The 18609-nt window shown below is 46.1% G+C and overlaps 1 protein-coding gene across 2 annotated transcripts in view; it reads right to left on the bottom strand.

Annotated features, from left to right (window-relative positions):
- NOC3L (NOC3 like DNA replication regulator) overlaps positions 1-18609 on the bottom strand; it is a 426444-nt gene that overhangs the window by 193964 nt on the left and 213871 nt on the right. For both annotated transcript variants that reach the window (XM_085605900.1, XM_085605907.1), the window contains exons 13-14: positions 1818-1918; positions 384-456 (exon numbers count right to left, since the gene is read on the bottom strand). In XM_085605900.1, the coding sequence (XP_085462026.1) occupies positions 384-456; positions 1818-1918 (174 nt within the window). The remainder of the gene's footprint in view (positions 1-383; positions 457-1817; positions 1919-18609) is intronic.

Genomic DNA, 18609 nt, shown 5'->3' with positions numbered 1-18609 from the left:
AGGCAGGCGGTGCTTGCATACAACTTCTGTTTTAAGTATTTCTTTCTTTACCCTTAAGAGACTTAAACAGAAATGGGGCAAGGTAGGGAAGTGGGAAATAGTTTTAGTCTCTTGCTATATCTACTGATGACTATATGTAGCAGTGGATGCGTTCCATGTCCACGTCACTTCCCCTGAATGAAGGGTTTACATTAATCACTCAAGGAACCACCTCATGAAGGTGCCTCTTCAGTAAACAGAAAACAAACTACTGGTTATATTTTTCAACATCCTCAAAAGTCTATATCAATATAAAAGGCAGTTCAATTTATGAAGATGCATATAAAATGTAAAACATTAAAACAAATATAATAATATAAATGCAGCTGTAAAAATATACTCACACCAGATGCAATCAGAGTATGCAAAACAGCCAACAGGTCATCGAAAAATTCCACATTTATAAGATGAGCAAACCTAAAATCAGATTTGAACAACAGGTAGTTAGTTATCCAGGTCTAGCCTAAAGAATAGCTTTAATCTACACAAACCTAAGGGCACACACAAAAATAGTCAGAAGGTGAAAAACATTTAGGAAATGTTGAGATGCACTGAAAGATTCATACCCTATCTGGTGACTGATGAATATTAATTATCTTACTGATTCGTTAATGGGGATGACAGTGAGTGGGCATATAAATTTCAATTAAATATGAAATGCCACACTTTTGAAATATGTGCATTCCAAATGAGATACATTTAATGATACCTGATTGAACAGCAGTGCCCAATTGTAGAGAAGGGTCAAAAGGAGAAAAGATATACATATTTTATTGCATCATATTTTATTTCAATACACACTACTGAAGCAAGCAAGCTTCAGATCGTATGCTGTAGATGCAAGACTACAGACTTCATTACTCAAATCTGCACCAGTGCATGGAACCCTTGCCTTGATATTTGGTACACACACACAGGCAAAACAACATTTGAACCAACCAGAGCAATGATGGCATTTTAGTACCGGTAGGAGTGTGCAAAACAGCTGCGCACAGGCGCAAAATTTAGTAACTTGGCTGAAAGAGTTCATGCTCCTGTCAATCATTATTTTACAGAAGGGAGAGGGAATTATTAAAAGAAGGAATAATGGTATGATATCAGAGAGGCGTAATAAAAAGCAACACAATTTTAAATTGAATTCTCTTTTTATATTAACAGACAGGAGAAACAGAGGAACCGTTACAATATTATTTTAATAAAGACACGGTTTTATTTGGAATGTTTAGTAATGGGACTGCTTTATAATCTGACACCTAGATTGCTTAAGCAATAAGATTTAAAATAACATTTTCGGTCTAGTGTCCAGGTCTAAAAAGAGAACATGGTGTTTCAAAGTGGTTTCCTATCTTGCACTATAGGAGCACTGTGTACTCATAGACACTATTTTCCAAATACTTAGCTTTAAAGGTTGACTAGTCGTCCTTAACAGACAAAGTGGAGAGTGGTGCACATGCCATGTGGATTTTAAATTCACTTAGTTTTGTGGATTCATCACAAGATCACAGAATCTCTGCATGTTGTCTACAGCTTCCTTTATACTGCAGTCAACCACTGAATTTTGTAAAACTTTGCATAACTCATTTGCACAGCAATCTAGATAGTTGGTGACAAGTGACTGGCTAACCTGCGGGCACTGGTTCAGACGTTCTCACCTTCCTGGCTTCTTAGGTTTGCAGTGTTCTGTACCACCCAACAAACCTTTTCTAGCAGAGATTGTCAGGACTCTCTATAAGACAGTTTTGCAATAGAACAGTTAGCTTCATAAAAAGAAAATGTACTTTGCAAGTCCCTCCAAGACAGCAGGCAGGAGAAGAGACTTCTGTGCTCGCTTCAATATTCTGAAGTAGGTTAGAAACACGATGTTCAGCGTCTCTGTATGCTATGACGAAAATACCAAAAGTTAATTTTTAGGATGTAGGAGAAGTATAATCATCACTCATAAAAATGAAGGTGGGATACATTAAAACAAATATTGCTAGTGTCTCCAGCTAAAATGTTGACATTGGAGGTATTGTTGTAACATTTAAAATTATTTCTTTCCATCACACAAACAGGCTAGGATAGAACAAACAGCAATGTGGCAGGTATACAGCAAATACTTTTAAGAGACATACCTTCATGTATAACATTAGACGTTCTTGTTTTAAAAGGGGCAGGTAGTTCCTCATATACTGTTTGACAAATACTTTTTGCTGTATTTCTGATACATCGTATCGGTGAAGTCCGTAATGAACTTATGACAGCAAAGCCAATGAGCAGGCAGGACTTTTGCATGGACCTCTAAGACCCGGCAAGTCAAAATGCCTTTGGAGTAACTTGGACGGAGCCCTTGGATATCAAGCAAGACTTTTTTTTAATGTTGGATCAATTTACTTATGTAGCCACAATTCTTATGGAATTTTAATCGCATCATTTTGGATCATTTGACTTGATTTACAGAGCTATTCATCATCCCCTATTTGCCAAGAAATAGTATCTAGAAGGAATGAGACAACAACTCTATAATTTTGAAAGGATAGTCTATTCGTATTTTATTATTCATACAGTGTGAACAATCTGAAAATGTATGTTTTGCAGGTCTTTCTCACACATCCCTTTAAATAATGAGATTGTAGGAAAAATATTGGCTCAATATTTGACATTTCCCCTACCATGAAAGTTTGGCTGAGCGAGGCATCAATATGCTTTAGTTACATGATGTACATAGGTAGCTTATATATAAAACTGGCACTTTCTAGTCCTGCATGATCTCATTGTGGAACCACAAACAAACCCCAGAGTCACAGGTATGATCTGCAGTGGATTAACATAAAGTATATACTTTTAAACATGGAAAATGATCTAGTTAAGGATGTCCAAAGGCTTTTTCTCTGCAACATCACAAAGCTTCCTTTTAAGCATTGGAATCTTTGTGATCTTCAAACAGCTTCCAAAGCTTAAGAAAACCTATTGAGGAAAATACATTTAAGTGTCTCCTTCTATTTTTTTTCTTAATGTGGCAAATATCATGGAATTTGCAAATTGTAAAAAATAAATAGTGAGGGGAATGCCCTCAAGCTTGTAGAAATTATTATGTGCAAAAAGCACAAGTTACTTACTTGTGTAACGATAGATCTGTAAGAGACATTAGTTAGTGATAGATTCCTTACCTTAGAATATCTCCAGGCGTCAGACTGGATCTGGAAAGTTTGTCAGCAGTACTCCTGCACGTCGGTAGGCGTCGTTGTACGGCTCCGCGTACGTCGCTGGCGTCGCAGCCGCCGAGATAACATCGTCAGAGCTACTTAAACGCGCCCTCATGTTAGTTCTTTCTTTTTCCGCGCAGCTACGCAGATCCAAGTAAAAGCGGTACCCCTAGTTAAAAGTTTTAACTTGGTTTCTGACAACTTGTTTTGTCGTGTACTTGACTCCTGGTGCAATAGAGATGCCCAGGTTTAAGTCTTGTAGGGCCTGATGTCGAAACATGTCGGTATCGGACCCTCACGACGTGTGTCTCTTCTGCTGGGGGCACGCCCATGACCCCGAGGCCTGCCCCGATTGTCGGGCCGTGGCGCCGAAAGCTTTGCAGGAGCGTTCCCAAAAGTTGTTGGAGGTCCGGCAATCGGTTCCGCGCCGATCAAGGTCCCAATCCCGTGGGAGGTCAAGGGACCGGTCGCGGAGCTATCAGCATCGCTCGTCGGAATCGGGGACTGGTAAGTCTAGGCGCCATAAAAAGTCAAAGAAGCGATGTCGCTCTTCCTCTACCCCTCACTGCAGGAGTATCTCTTGAATTTTGCCACTAGTGATTTTGATAGGTGGGCCACCTTGTACAGCAGTTTGTGGTGATTGCAGTAGCCCTATCGTTACATCATTTGGTTTCAGTTCAGAACAGTTATTTGGCATGATCCTCGGTGGAGGGAAGGAGTAGGGTGAAGAAAGTGCAGGAGTTTGGTTGAATTTACAGTTCATAGCCAGAGGAAGTTTGTCTTCAAGGCTTTGTGAAAGGTTTGTAAGGTGGGGCAGGCTCGCTACAAAGACTAGGCTCTGGCCCATGATTATTTTATCCGATTGCTTGACCTCCCACAAATTAAATTGATAGTTGGTGCCTCTATATGCCAGTGGAGAGGCTTTCAGGGCAGACACAGTGTGCTCTGCTCTTCCAAGGTTTGGCGGAGTCTGACATGATTTTAGATGTTAATCCACAAACCTTTTTGGGATCCTCTTTATAACACAATCTCAGGTTAAGAATCCTTTAAGCCTGGAAATAATCAATGTATCCAACCTTTTAAATGGCAAAAAGAAGCAGCAAAAGTGACCATGCAGGGCTGACCATATGTGTGATCACAGTTGATACAGGTATGGTGCGAAAGACTCAGAATTGAACATTTTAGATAGAAATTACTAGATTCCCTGCAGGTTGGTGTCTGATAAGCTTTTAAACACTATGTCAGTAGGGTTTTGAATTTCAGGGTAAATGAGTGCAAATTAGCTCCAAGTGTTAATGAGATTGTGACTGCAAATATTTGCAAATGTGCAAGTAAAGCATGGCAGCTGATATCACATAGATTGCTGGTAAAAGACAACTTTGGCACACTGTAAAACAATAAGCAGCTTTGCCGTCTTCCTACTAAATTGCCTTTCCACTGAACTCCTCTCGAAGGATGGTGGAGGGACACAGCACATATCGTGAACTTACAACACTGAGAAATGTTGGAGGAGGAGTTCGACTTCGGTGTGGAAAATGCTAAAGGCTGCAAGGTCTGTATTCTGTTGACAGCGTGTGGGGAAGCGGCCTTTGTGACGGATTCCTCTTACTTGCAGACTGTCTAATTATCTAGGCTGACAGGGGTACCATTTAAGAAATGGAATCAACGAATTTATGGAAATAAAACTGTGCAAAAATGTAAAGACTGGACATGAAACTGATAAGTCACAAAACAGTCCTAACAACATGTATTTTATGTATGGTCTTTGTGAGAAAATGCAATGTGCTGCTGCAGACTTACAATGCAAATTAAATAGGTTCTTTATTTGCAGGTCAACAAACTACTTACCACGACATTCTCAGAATACGTCTTTCTTCATACAAGACAAAAAGCTCAAATTTTACTTTGATACCAGACGTGGGGGAGACATACTTAACTCAGTATCTTTAATTTAAGGGCCTTGAAGAAAGTCAGTCCTACACATGGTGCTGTATCAGTAACTGACAGAAAAAAAACATTGCAGCTTTCAAAAAATGAACTTTACTTGAACCCAGGCTGAGCATCGAGTCTTTCCTAGCTCATTATTCCCACAAAGTGACTCCAAAAGAACAAATTGTTTATCCAGTTAAGTCCCAGACAGACATTCAAAACTAAACGCCTGCTCTCCAGTCTCCTAGAGCAGCTAAATTAAAAACAACAGGTCAATACTTCAAGGTTAAAGCAGGAAGGTTCTCCCATCTTAAGATCCCGACACAACTCTGTTATCCAACTGGCTGGTACTGAAAGCAAAGTTACTTGCCTGTAATCCTACTTCTCTCTCAAGAGCATTCTTTCTGAAACAAGAAACAGTAAAAAATCTCTGCACACGTGCAGGATTCCCAGAGCTCAGTATTTTCAAAATCAATTTTTAGGTACAAAAAAGCACGCCTTGTACAAGAGGCAATATTTATGCATTGTTTTTGATTTTTCAAACACTGACTTAAACCCTTTTGAAAAATGCTAGGTAAAGGGAAAATGTAGCCTCTAATAGGCTAAGAACACAATGCTAATCTGACATTGCACATTTAAGGATTTCTAAGGGAATCTGCCTTCCCCCAGTGCAGTGCAGACTCACTGAGGCACTTGGTTTTTGAGCAACTACAGTAGAAAAATCATCTTTTACCCAGTTCTTGCCAACACATTTGAAATATAAACAGTTGCCACCCGCTATCTGTTCTATTCTTAACTCCTCCCTGAACAAGGGCAATCTACCGTCCAAATGGAAGGCTGCCCAAGTAATTCCCATTTGAAAGAAACCTAATGCCCCTCAGGAAGAGGTGTCAAACTACCCCCTATTTTCCTGTTACCTTATTTGCGCAAACTTCTTGAAAAACATTAATAAATATCTCTCAGAGTATATTGAAGTAATAGGAGGCCTTGACCCCTCGCAGTCTGCGTTTCGTCCCAGGTTAAGTACGGAGTCAGCACTGATTGCAGTTACAGACATCCTCAGACACTCCCTGAACAATGGACAAGCAGCACTAGTGCTACTGGATCTGTCAGCAGCGATTGACACGATATCCCATTCCATCCTACTAAACAGACTAAGAAACGCTGGAGTCCACGGCCTCGCCTTTCAGTGGTTGTAAAGCTTCTTAACTGACCGCACTCAAACCGTCAACCTTGGTGCCTTCCGCTCTTTAACATCGGAGCGGGCTAAAGGTGTGGCCCAGGGATCCTGCCTAGTCCCACTCTATTTAACATTTATTTGGCTCCCCTTGCGGACCTACTCAGGGATCTGGGCTTCATCCCAATTTAATACGCTGATGACACACAGCGCCTAATGGCATTTGAGAGAAATTCTCCCAATACCCAGTCAACCTTCCCTGAAGGCATGATAGCCATCTCGGTCTGGATGAGAAATAATTTCCTACAGCTAAATGCTAGCAAAACAGAGATTATGCTATTTGGAGATGGACCCCTTCTCTGGTCCACAGATTGGTGGCCCACTCACCTGGGTGCTGCACCGGTCCCGAAAGCAGTGGTAAAAAAACTTAAGCGTACACTTGGACTGGAAACTTATGATGGAGCAAGTTGCGGCCACCGTGGGTTCCTGCTTCCACACATTAAGTCTCTTGAGAAGGGTCTTCCCTTTTCTCCCGATGACAGTCCGCAAAACACTCCTTCAGGCTCTAGCAAAAAGCCCTCTTGACTATTGTAATGGCCTCATGATCTCAGCCAATGACTCCAGGTGGTCCAAAACACCGCAGTCCGTCTAGTTTCCAAATCCCCTGCCAGGACCGCCTCTTTGTCGCTACTCCTTGGACTACATTGGCTGCCTATCCGATTTAAGATCTGCTGCATAGTGCACAAGGCAATACATGGCAACGGCCCCAGCTATCGAGCAGATAAGACTTATTTGATATCAGCGTTCCAGAACTCTTCGGTCTGGTTACTCCTGGTACCCTGTGTTAAGAAATCTTGGATAGGCGGGAAAGCCTTTTACCCTCTGGCCCCCTCTTACTGAAATCAACTTCCCATCCACCTCCGGCAATGCACCGATTTTCTACGATTCTGTAAGCTCCTTAAAACTGAGCTTTTCTGAATTCCTCTTCTCGACTTACTGTAGCACTCCCATAGCGCGAGGATACCCCTTAGGGGTGATTCGGGTGCTTAACAAGACAAATAAATAAATATTATAGAGGCAGGCAGGTTCTTTATGGACTGAGAGAACTCAGATTACAGGTAAGCAACTTTTCCTTTTCTGTCATGGGATTCTATTTGTTAACCGTAAACAGTAGAACCGAATATCAAGCTACCATATGCACAACTGTAGGGAGGGTCTGAAAGCAAAGACGGCAAAACAAATCTTCAAGGTAAATATATTGTAAATAAATTACTGTGTTCTCGTTACCTCCTTGTCCTACCTCCATGGAGAAAGGGATAGCTGAGAAGACTGAAACCTGACTTTGTAACCAGACTTCATAGTTTGTTTTGTTTGAGGTGCTCTGGCAGGTGGGGAAATGATTGGTATATTTTCCCCCCCAATGAGGTGCTGCTCGGTTCTAGCAGAGATTGGGAGTCATTGTCTCACCAGAGAAGCCTTTCTTACCACTGCGGACGTCTATTGGGGATACTTTGCACATTTGATTGTATTTGTGAAAAATAGTCTTTGCTGTGGTTATAGGTGTTCCTGACTCTGTAGCTGCAGTTGCCTTTTCCAGAAAGTCTGCATGGAGACTAAATAGGAAGTAGAGGGAAAAGGGCAAGTTCATTATTTTTTGCTGGGTCTGAGAGTCGAAGATTTTAGCCTTAACCCAGATGAATGTCTCACAGAAAGGCCATGGAAGGCATCTCAAGCAGCTAGGTCAGTCTAATTTTCACAGGAATGATGGTCTGATCTGGAAGCAACATGCAGTCCTTTAGAATTTCAGATTTTTGTTCAGTTCTGCCTTGGAAGTCGGTCAGAAACATCCTCTCAATAAGGCTGTAAAAGTGGCAACCTTTAGAAGTGTAGCAGATGTCGTTCAGACTTTCCTTTTTACTGCATTCATTTGCTTGCTTTTTCGAGAGCAGCAGTAGAGGTGGAGGCGAACACGTTATAGAGCTTCTTAGCTGCAGACACCATTAGAGAATCATGAGGAGAGAGCCCCCTTTTAAGAACAGCGGATCAGAATCAGATCTGTATTTGTTCTCCTGTCTTCTATCTACGGGGGTGATGGCGGCGAAGGTCGGAAAGCTGTGCATCAAAGTCTCTAAAAGATCTCGAACTAGGGCTGCCAAGGGTCTAGCGATTAGTTTAAGAAGCAGAGTCTCAAAACATAATGGCGGTTTCTTGACTAAGGTCTCTATATTAAGCTACCTCCCACCTCTGTTGGTGACCTCATGAAAAGAGGCATTATCCACTGGTGAAATTGTATGAGGACAAGTCTCTAGGGAGCAGGCAGACAGTGCTCTCTTGCACCTTTGGAGCCGATGAACCACGTGGCTGAAAGGCTGAACGGGCCCAATAAGGCCATAGAATTAGAAACCCTTAAAGTCAATTAATTAACCGTGCAGTGTCAAAATAGCAGTGTGAATGTGGTGTTTTCAGCTAAATACACTATACTTTTAATTTGGTTCATCACAATTGTTTTTAAAAGACAAAAAGGATGCTTAAAATGTATCTTACAGACATGTCCTGCTGTACCTAAAAAGTATTTTGAAAATAAGGTGTTCCGGGGATCCCAAACATGGTCAGAGACATTATACTGTTTATTTCTATCTGGCAGAATCCCATGACAGAGAAAGGAGCATATAGATACAGAGTAACCACAAAGGTACAACCTCTGTTGCCGACTGGAATCCATAAGAGCTGTTAGTTGCAACTATTGCCCTATTGAGCAAGTCTAGGCAAATCATCCTCTTCAGGTGCTTCACTCCCTCACCTGCATTTTGTCAGTGGTGTATGGGCATAGCAATGGGGAAAGTAAAACCTTGAATAACAAACCCGCAAGACCTGGGGAATCCTTGGGTTTCCCCTGTAGTGCCCCACATCCAGGGGAGAAGACGTCTCTGGATTCCTCTGCTCTGGGTGTACGCATGATATCTACCCCCCCCCCCCCACACCCTCTTCAGGCAGAATGATCAGGACACTAGTGTGGTGGAAGCACCAACATCACGGGGATGTCCACTACTGCTGCAGTTGGTCCAGTGTCTTTGCAGGGCAGAAGCATCAAGAAAATTATTTTTTATCAAAAGTCTTCCTAGTTTTCACATGGCACAGATGTTCATCTCATTCTACATCTACAAATGTTGCTTCTACACATGCTAAATCTCTGATCTGCTGATTTAATATCGCTAGTGAAATGCCCTCAGATGTATAAATGACTGGCTGAACTAGATCACTAATATAAAATTAAATGTGCTAAAATTTTAAACTTTATGAAATATTGGGATATACGGAGACATGCTGACCTTTTGTTCATCCCATTACCGCAATATAAACAAACTTGTAGAGACCGTTGTAGCACAAATTACCATTAAAATGTGCTAAAATTATCAACTTTAAGAAACACTAAGACATGCTGATCTTATGACTGGGGTGTCCATTACTTTTTAGTTACACGCCGACATATGAGGCACTTTAACGAATAACAAAAAAACGCACAATTGCGATAGGAGGATCCCGTCTAACGACTAGTAGACTGGGGAGTGAAAATATATATCGAAAAGGTGAGCACAAAGTTATTCGCTCAAATATGTCTCAATAGAAAAAGAGCATCAATAAATAAATGAATTAAAATAGTTTTTCCTGTTTCGGCTAGGATTATTATACTGTTGGGACGCAAATAAGCCAACAATTTAACTTGAAATCAACGTGAGAGGAATTCATAAACCTCCAAGAGAACATATATTCTGTATTTGAAAGGTGGGTCTATTTAACCAAAAATACCTTTAAACTTTTTTCTAATAATGGCTGCAAGAGGAAATTGAAGCAATCTTAACCTTAATATGGATATTGATATAATGTTTTCAGATCATTGAAAGTGTGATCAAAGTACTTAGAAATAACTTTTCATCGCATTAGATTGAAGATTGAATTTGACTTTGTATGAACCTTTAACTTAGGTATGTGAAAGACACATATTTACAAAAAATTTGAATTTAATTTTACTGTTCACCCCTCTTAGGGATTTTAGTAATACGTTACAGCCTTGACAGTATGTCAAAATACCTCGTGAGAGAAAAATTTTCATATATGTACTGTTCTTTTTATCTTGGGCATAATTCTAGATTCGACAATACTGTATTTAATCTGTCCTGAAGGTGGTGTAAACCAGCATTCCCCACCGAAAACACTGGTCTTTATTCTGGATGTGTATAAATACATGTTATTACTCATGTGTATGATTCACTATGTGACAACTCTAACCGAATAGGTATTTAAAGAAATGCGATATGCCAATTGGTGATTTAAGATTGTAGACCACACGAATATGAAATTAGATTGGTGTCTTTCTTATTCAAGAAATAGGTATTTTTTTTAATGAAATTGTATTGTGATTTTAACACTGTTGGTGAACAGAACAATACATTTGTAAGGAACAACTCTCAATAAAGGAAGAGATATTTTTATATTACTGGCAAGGCAATTCTGTAATTCTGTTACTTTAGTGGGCTACAAATGGGCGTATATTTGATTGTATGAATGTTTAGGTATAGGGTCTTATAAATATCACAGGGAACAATCTATTATTACTATTGGTCTCAACCCACTTCCCTTTGTTCTTGAAGGGTTACTCTCTATTTTTTAAATATATATTTTACTGCTTGTTAGCGGGAGAGGTTATACTTTATATACAAGTATGGATACGTTGAAACCATTTGGTTTCACTGAAGACCAATTTCCTAAAATTATTGGTGGTAACTAAAACCATTAGTACATTAACTATATCTGACGAAAAAATGGAGAAATGGAACACTCTGTGGAACCTTAAGAAAAAGGTGATTCGTACAGAGCTTCATGTCGAATTCTTAATATAATATTGCAAAAAGGGCATAATACCTATCGAGCTACAGGTAAAAAATGAACCTGGCTTATTCATCAAAAATGAGAAAATTATAGAACACTAGACCCTGATAGCGTATCGATGCAGCAGGGACTGGATGCTGTTAATTATTGAAATAGCGCAAAAACCAAAGGAAATGATGGACGGAGTGTTGGACATTGCAAGAACTCACCCCCAGTCAACTGATCTGGGTTTAATCCATCACCGTTCTTTAGCCCACTCTGCCACCCCAGTTCAGACATGGCCATATGCAAATCAGTCTGACCCTGTGCCTCATGGGAACAGTCCAGCCCGAACTGCCAAGCCATGTCTTCCCTGGACCGGAAACAAGCTTCCTAGGACCGGTTTCTGGCATTTCAGCCGTCTTCAGCCAGGCTTGCTTGAATCCAGTGGCAAAGTGAGCAAGGGACTCACGTCTGAGCATACCCTGCCAACTTATGGCGAACAAAGCAAAAACCAAAGGAAATGATGGACGGAGTGTTGGACATTGCAAGCACTCACCCCCAGTCAACTGATCTGGGTTTAATCCATCACCGTTCTTTAGCCCACTCTGCCACCCCAGTTCAGACATGGCCATATGCAAATCAGTCTGACCCTGTGCCTCTTGGGAACAGTCCAGCCCGAACTGCCAAGCCATGTCTTCCCTAGACCGGAAACAAGCTTCCTAGGACCGGTTTCTGGCATTTCAGCCGTCTTTAGCCAGGCTTGCTTGAATCCAGTGGCAAAGTGAGCAAGGGACTCACGTCTGAGCATACCCTGCCAGCTTATGTCGAATAAAGCAAAAACCAAAGGAAATGATGGACGGAGTGTTGGACATTGCAAGCACTCACCCCCAGTCAACTGATCTGGGTTTAATCCATCACCGTTCTTGAAACAGCCCAGGAAATCATCATTGTTGAAAAAAGAGAAACAGATACATTAGAATCCTTATTAAAGGATAATACAGCCCTTGATGAAGCTAAGCAAAGGTTGGAAGAACTTCAAGATGATATAGGTGGATATAGAGAATACCTAATAAATATGAAAACTTATAAACTTAGAAAGGAAATAAATCTATATAGTTTAGAAAAAGTATACCCTTATCTCCAGTAAGAGGACTATAACCAACCAGTACAGAAAGGTTATCGGAACAGAAGAACAAGTTACTTACCTTCGGTAACGATGTATCTGTAAGAAACATTAGTTAGTTAGATTCCTCACCTTAGAATATCCCCAGGAGTCAGACTGGATCCGGAAGATTTTTCGTCAGCAATACCCCTTGCGCGTCGCTAGGCGTCGTCTGCGGCTCCGCGTCCGTCGTCGGCGTCGGCGTCGGAATGACGTCGGAGTACTTAGACGCCGGCCGCCCTCGCGCGCTGACGTCAGTTCTTGTACATAGCTTTCCGCGCCAGGAACGCAGAGCCATTCAAAGACCGACACTGGTGCCAAAAAGAAAACCTAGGGGCCTGAAAAGGATAACCTTAACCCTAGATGTCAGTTCGCAGAACGGGGAGAATGGGTGGGTCGGTGAGGAATCTAACTAACTAATGTTTCTTACAGATACATCGTTACCGAAGGTAAGTAACTTATTCATCTGAAAGAAACACGTTAGTTAGATTCCTCACCTTAGAATAGATACCCAAGCAATACCATTCCCGGTGGTGGGTCTGCGAACCAAGATCACACCAGAAAGTCCTGGAGGACAGAACGGCCAAAGAAGCCATCCCTCCGGACTTGGCTGTCAAGGCAATAATGCCTGGCAAACGTGTGTAGCGAAGCCCACGTCGCCGCCTGACAGATGTCCTGCAAAGGGACACCCCGTCCAAAAGCAGTAGTAGCCGCTGTGGCCCGAGTAGAATGGGCGCGCAGCCCAACAGGAGGGTCCTTTTTTGCCAAGGAATAACAAATTTTGATGCACAAAACGACCCACCGAGAGATGGTCCGTTTGTGCACAGCTTTCCCCTTCTTAGCACCCACGTATCCACACCCACGTATCCAACAAAAAGTTGGTCGTCCACCCGGAACTGCTTTGTGCGGTCCAGATAAAAGGAGAGCGCACGTTTTGGGTCCAGACGGTGGAGCCTCTCTTCCTCTTTGGAAGGATGCGGAGGAGGAAAGAAGGTGGGCAAGGTGACAGACTGCCCAAGATGAAAGGGGGTCACCACTTTCGGAAGAAAGGAGGGACGAGGCCGAAGGACAACCTTGTCCGGATGAACAGAGCGAAAAGGAGGCTTTGATGATAAAGCCTGGAGCTCACTCACCCATCTAGCCAAGGTGATGGCTACCAGAAAAGCAGTCTTAAGCGTCAGCAGACAAAGAGGACAATTATGAAGAGGCTCAAAGGGAGCGCACATTAGAAATGTGAGAACAAGATTCAAGTCCCACTGAGGCATTACAAAAGGGACAGGAGGGAACGTGTGAGTAATGCCTTTTAGAAAGCGTGTAACTACAGGGGACTTGAAAAGAGAAGGCTGATCAGGAAGCCGCAAGAAGGCAGAGATGGCAGCAAGATAACCTTTCAAGGTGCCCAGGGCAGAGCCCTGCCGGGCCAAAGAAAGAAGAAAGAGCAGAACCTCAGAAAGAGGGGCGGAAAGGGGATCCACAGCCTTTGCTGTGCACCATGCCACAAATTTGTTCCACCGGCAGGCGTATACCGTCTTTGTGGAGGGACGCCTGGCTGCCAGAATGATATCACAGACTTCAGGAGGCAAGTCAAATGGCATCAACTGCCGCCGCTCAATCTCCACGCATGGAGGTGGAGGCTGGACAGGTTCGGGTGGAGGACCGTCCCCTGCTGCTGAGACAGAAGATCCTCCCGAAGGGGCAGACGTATCGGAGGATCGGTCAACATACCGAGTAGCTCGGGATACCAGTACCTTCGTGCCCAATCCGGAGCCACCAAGATGACTTGGGCCCGGTCGTGCCTGATCTTCTTCAGCACTCTGGGCAGAAGTGGTATAGGCGGAAAGGCGTACAACAGACCGCAACTCCACTCGTGACGAAAAGCGTCGCCGAGCGAGTGCCGCCTTGGAAATTCCAACGCGCAGAACTGCTGACATTGCGCGTTCTCTTCGGTGGCGAATAGATCTAACCAAGGCTCTCCCCACTGCTGAAAGAGACCTTGCGCCACTTCGGAGTTCAGACGCCATTCGTGATCCATCATGCACCGGCGGCTGAGTTCGTCTGCTCTGGCGTTCAGAGAGCCCTCCAGATGTTGACCCACTAGGGTGACGCCCTAGTGTTCCAGCCATGTCCAGAGGCGCAGAGCCTCCTGACAAAGGGTCCACGACCCCACCCGCCCTGTTTGTTGCAATACCACATGGCGGTGGTGTTGTCCGTGAACACCTGCACGACACTTCCCCTGACAGAGGGAAGGAAGGCTTTCAGTGCAAGTCGGATCGCTCTCAACTCCAACAGGTTGATGTGGCGATGAGACTCCGCCGGAGACCAGAGGCCTCTGATCTCCGCCTCTCCCATATGGTCACCCCATCCCAGGAGGGACGCATCCGTCACTACGACATGCTCCGGTTGGGGAAGGGAGAGGCTCTTGCCCTCGACCCAATCGCGGTCCGTGAGCCACCACTGCAACTGCTGTGCAGTGCCCTCCGAGATCAGGACATGGTCGGACAGGTTGCCGTGATACTGGGCCCACAAACTTCAGGTCCCACTGCAGAGCCCGCATGCGCCGCCTGGCGTGATGCACTAGTAGGATGCAGGAGGCCATCAGCCCCAGAAGCCGCAACACTAGCCTGACCGAAACCCAGGATAGAGGCCGAAAGATGGGAACCAAGGCCTGAATATCCCGGACCCGCTGTTCCGGTGGATAGACCCGGAACTGCGCCGAATCGAGAACCGCTCCGATGAAGAGGAGCTTCTGAGAGGGACTCAGGTGTGACTTCGGCACATTGATGGAAAATCCCAGCAAATGCAGGAGATCCGCCGTAGTCTGGAGGTGGGAGACGGCTGCCTGGGGCGAGCCCGCCTTCAACAACCAGTCGTCGAGATAGGGGAAGACTGGAACCCCTGATCTGCGCAGATGAGCTGCGACCACCGCCATCACTTTCGTGAACACCCGAGGGGCACTGGTGAGGCCGAAGGGGAGCACGGTAAACTGAAAGTGCTCTTGACCCACCGTGAACCGCAGGTAACGCCGGTGGGCCGGCAGGACGGGGATGAGGAAATATGCGTCCTGCAAGTCCAACGCTACCATCCAGTCTCCCGGGTCTAGGGCAGCTAGAACCTGAGCCAAAGTTAACATCTTGAACCTTTCCTTCCGGAGGAAGGCATTGACGTTCCGAAGGTCCAAGATAGGGCGTAGGCCCCCTTTGCCCTTCTTGGGAACTAGAAAGTAGTGGGAATAACAACCACGACCTACTTCTAGGCTCGGAACGCGCTCGACTTGGCCAAGAGGGCCGAAACTTCCTCGTGGAGAAGATTCAAATGATCCCCCGAGATACGGTGGTGCTGCGGTGGCATGGCCTGAGGGGTCGTCTCGAAGGGGAGGGAGTAGCCCCTTCGGACGATTTGCAGCACCCACCTGTCCGATGTGATGGACCGCCAGTGGAGCAGGTGATGGCGAACTCTGCCGCCCACTGGCGTGGAATGGGCCTGAAAGCTCGGACTAGGAAGGCTTTGAGGCGGATGCTGCCGGGGTGGATGTGGGCTGACCGCGTCGTCCTCCAGAACCGTCTCGGCGGAAACCACGTCCGCGCGCAGGTTGGTTCTGCGGCTGGTGGCTAGGCGTACGTGAGGAGGCACCCCTTCCTTGGCCACGAAAGGGGCGAAAGGCGGAAGTTTGCGACCGCGGGGCCGAGAGGCCCAAGGATATGGCCGTAGCCCGGGAGTCCTTAAAGCGATTCAGCGCACTGTCCACTTTCTCGCCAAAAAGGCGAGTGCCATCAAAGGGCATGTCCATGAGAGTGCTCTGGACATTACCCGAAAAGGACGTGGACCGCAGCCAGGCGTGACGTCTAAGCGCCACCGTGGTAGAAATTGCCCTACCCAGCGAGTCCGTAGTGTCAAGCCCACATCGGATAGCATGTCGTGCCGCATCCCTCCCATCGGCCAAAGCCTGGGTAAGTCGTGTCTGGACCTACTCCGGACACAGGGGCAGCACGTCCTCCACCGTATCCCACAGAGAGTGGGAATAACGGTCCAAGAGACAGGCGGTGTTCAAGGACCGCAGGCCCAAACTAAGGGAGGAGAACAGCTTTTTGCCAAACTGTTCCAGTCTCTTGGAATCCCGGTCCGGCGGGGCGGTCGGGAAGGAGGATTGGGAGGTAGAGGCCTGGATAACCAGGCTCTCGGGGGTAGGGTGTTGGGACAGAAAACTGGGGTCGCCCGGAGCAGGGCGGTGGCGCCTGGCGACGTTCCTGTCCACAGGAGGGACTGTGGAAGGCTTGGACCAGGTGCCCTGCAGAACGTCAATGAGGGCCTCATTGAATTGCAGCAGAGGCTCAGTGGAGCTTGCTGCAGACTGAAGCACCTCAGTGAGGACGTTAGTCCTCACAGCCACGGCAGGTAGCTCGAGCCCAAGGGCTGCGGCCGCCTTGCGCAGCATCACAGAGAAAGCAGCACCCTCCTCCGAAGCCACAGTCGGAGGAGAGATGAATCCAGTGTCTGGAGAGGTATCCAGACCACTGGCCTCCCCCAGTTCATCTGCCCAGTCCTGTGACAGCTGAGCCTGAGCGGCCATAGGATCCTCGGATCCCTCCCATTCGCCCCCGTCATCTGATTCCTGGTATGCAGGAGGAAGGATCGGAGCCGGGCGATAGACATAATGTGTCTCCAGCGGCGCTGAACGCGGCGTCCATCGACGCCGTAACGGCGCCGGGCCCGGAGCGGGGCTGAACTGGGGCTCGACGCCGAGCGGAGCCGGCGAGGGAGGTGGTACCGGTGTCGACGCCGGCGGAGGAGGCGTGACGAGGTCGACCGGTGTCGGCGGGGACTCGGGAGCGGGTCCCTCGGGCACTTGCGGCGTCGAGGCCGGAGCCGTCGACGGTGCCGGGGCCGGAGCCGCCGGCAGGCAAGGTTGCCCAGTCCGGTCCGCGGGGTCCGAAGGCGCGCCAGCGGGCATCGACGGCGGAGCCAGGTTCCTCATGGCCGAGAGGAAGGCACTGACTTCCGCCGGCGTCGCGTCAGTCACAGGGACCGGCGGGTATGGGGACTTGCGCGGCACCTGCGGTTCCGCTGGAGCCGCGGGGGTGGAACCACCCTGACCCTTGGCCGAGTCGCGCGACCGGCGAGGGGAGTCCGAAGAGCGGTGTCGCCTCTTGGACTTCTTGGAGTGCTTCGACTTACCCGAAGACTTGGAGCCAGACGATCGATGATGACGTCGGCTGCGGCTCCGCGACCGATCCTTGGACCTCCTCCTGGACCGGGATCGAGAGGGGCGCGGAGCCGAGTGGCGAAGCTCGAGAAGCTTACGGGACTGCTCCCGTCTAGCCTTCGAGGTCAGGGCCTTGCAGTCCGAACACGACTCCGCGTCGTGGTCGAGGCCCAAGCAGTAAAGGCACCGGCGGTGATGGTCCGTAACCGACATCAAGCGGTTGCAGTCAGCACAGGCTTTTAAAACCAGGCATCCTACCGGCACCGGAGTCGAGACAAGATCAAAAAGGATCAAAAAAGTTAGTCAAAAAAGACTAAAAGGGGTAGCTCTCCCGGATCTGCGAATACTGGCGCGGAAAAAAGAAGAACTGACGTCAGCGCGCGAGGGCGGCGTCTAAGTACTCCGACGACGTCATTCCGGCGCACGACGCCGACGACGGACGCGGAGCCGCAGACGACGCCTAGCGACGCGCAAGGGGTATTGCTGACGAAAAATCTTCCGGATCCAGTCTGACGCCTGGGGATATTCTAAGGTGAGGAATCTAACTAACGTGTTTCTTTCAGATATCGGTATCCACATCGACCTTGCGGTCAAAGAAAACATGTCAGCTTTTCTGACACTTCATATGCAAGCACTGACTCAGAAGATGAGAGCAGTGTAGAACAAAGAAATAGAAAGGACACAAATGAGGGACAAAATCGAGATACTCAGCGGCCTTTTTTAGGACAGCAACAACAGAGACAGAATTAGGGAGTGAGGGGGAGAGGACGAGGGAATTTCCAACAAGAAGCACTACCCTACAGGAACCAATACAAGAAGACCAGGAGCCAGAAAGTCTGGGACTAATAACTATTAATAAAGCTCGTATAATCAACTTATCAAGCAGAATATTGAGTAAAGAAGAAATAACACTGCTTGAAAAAGGAATAGGTTTTGCCCCTGTAGCGCCACTAAATACTTATGAAATACAGAAAAATATAAAAGAAATAAAGAAAAATCAGATTGAAAAAATGATTTCTAAATAAAGAACCCATTCATAAGGCAAATA

The sequence above is a fragment of the Triturus cristatus genome, chromosome 1_2, assembly GCF_964204655.1.
Source record: "Triturus cristatus chromosome 1_2, aTriCri1.1, whole genome shotgun sequence".
In the NCBI taxonomy this organism is placed as follows: Eukaryota; Metazoa; Chordata; class Amphibia; order Caudata; family Salamandridae; genus Triturus; species Triturus cristatus.
The sequence above is the reverse complement of the archived record's forward strand: the minus strand, read 5'-3'. Positions and strand labels throughout refer to the sequence as shown.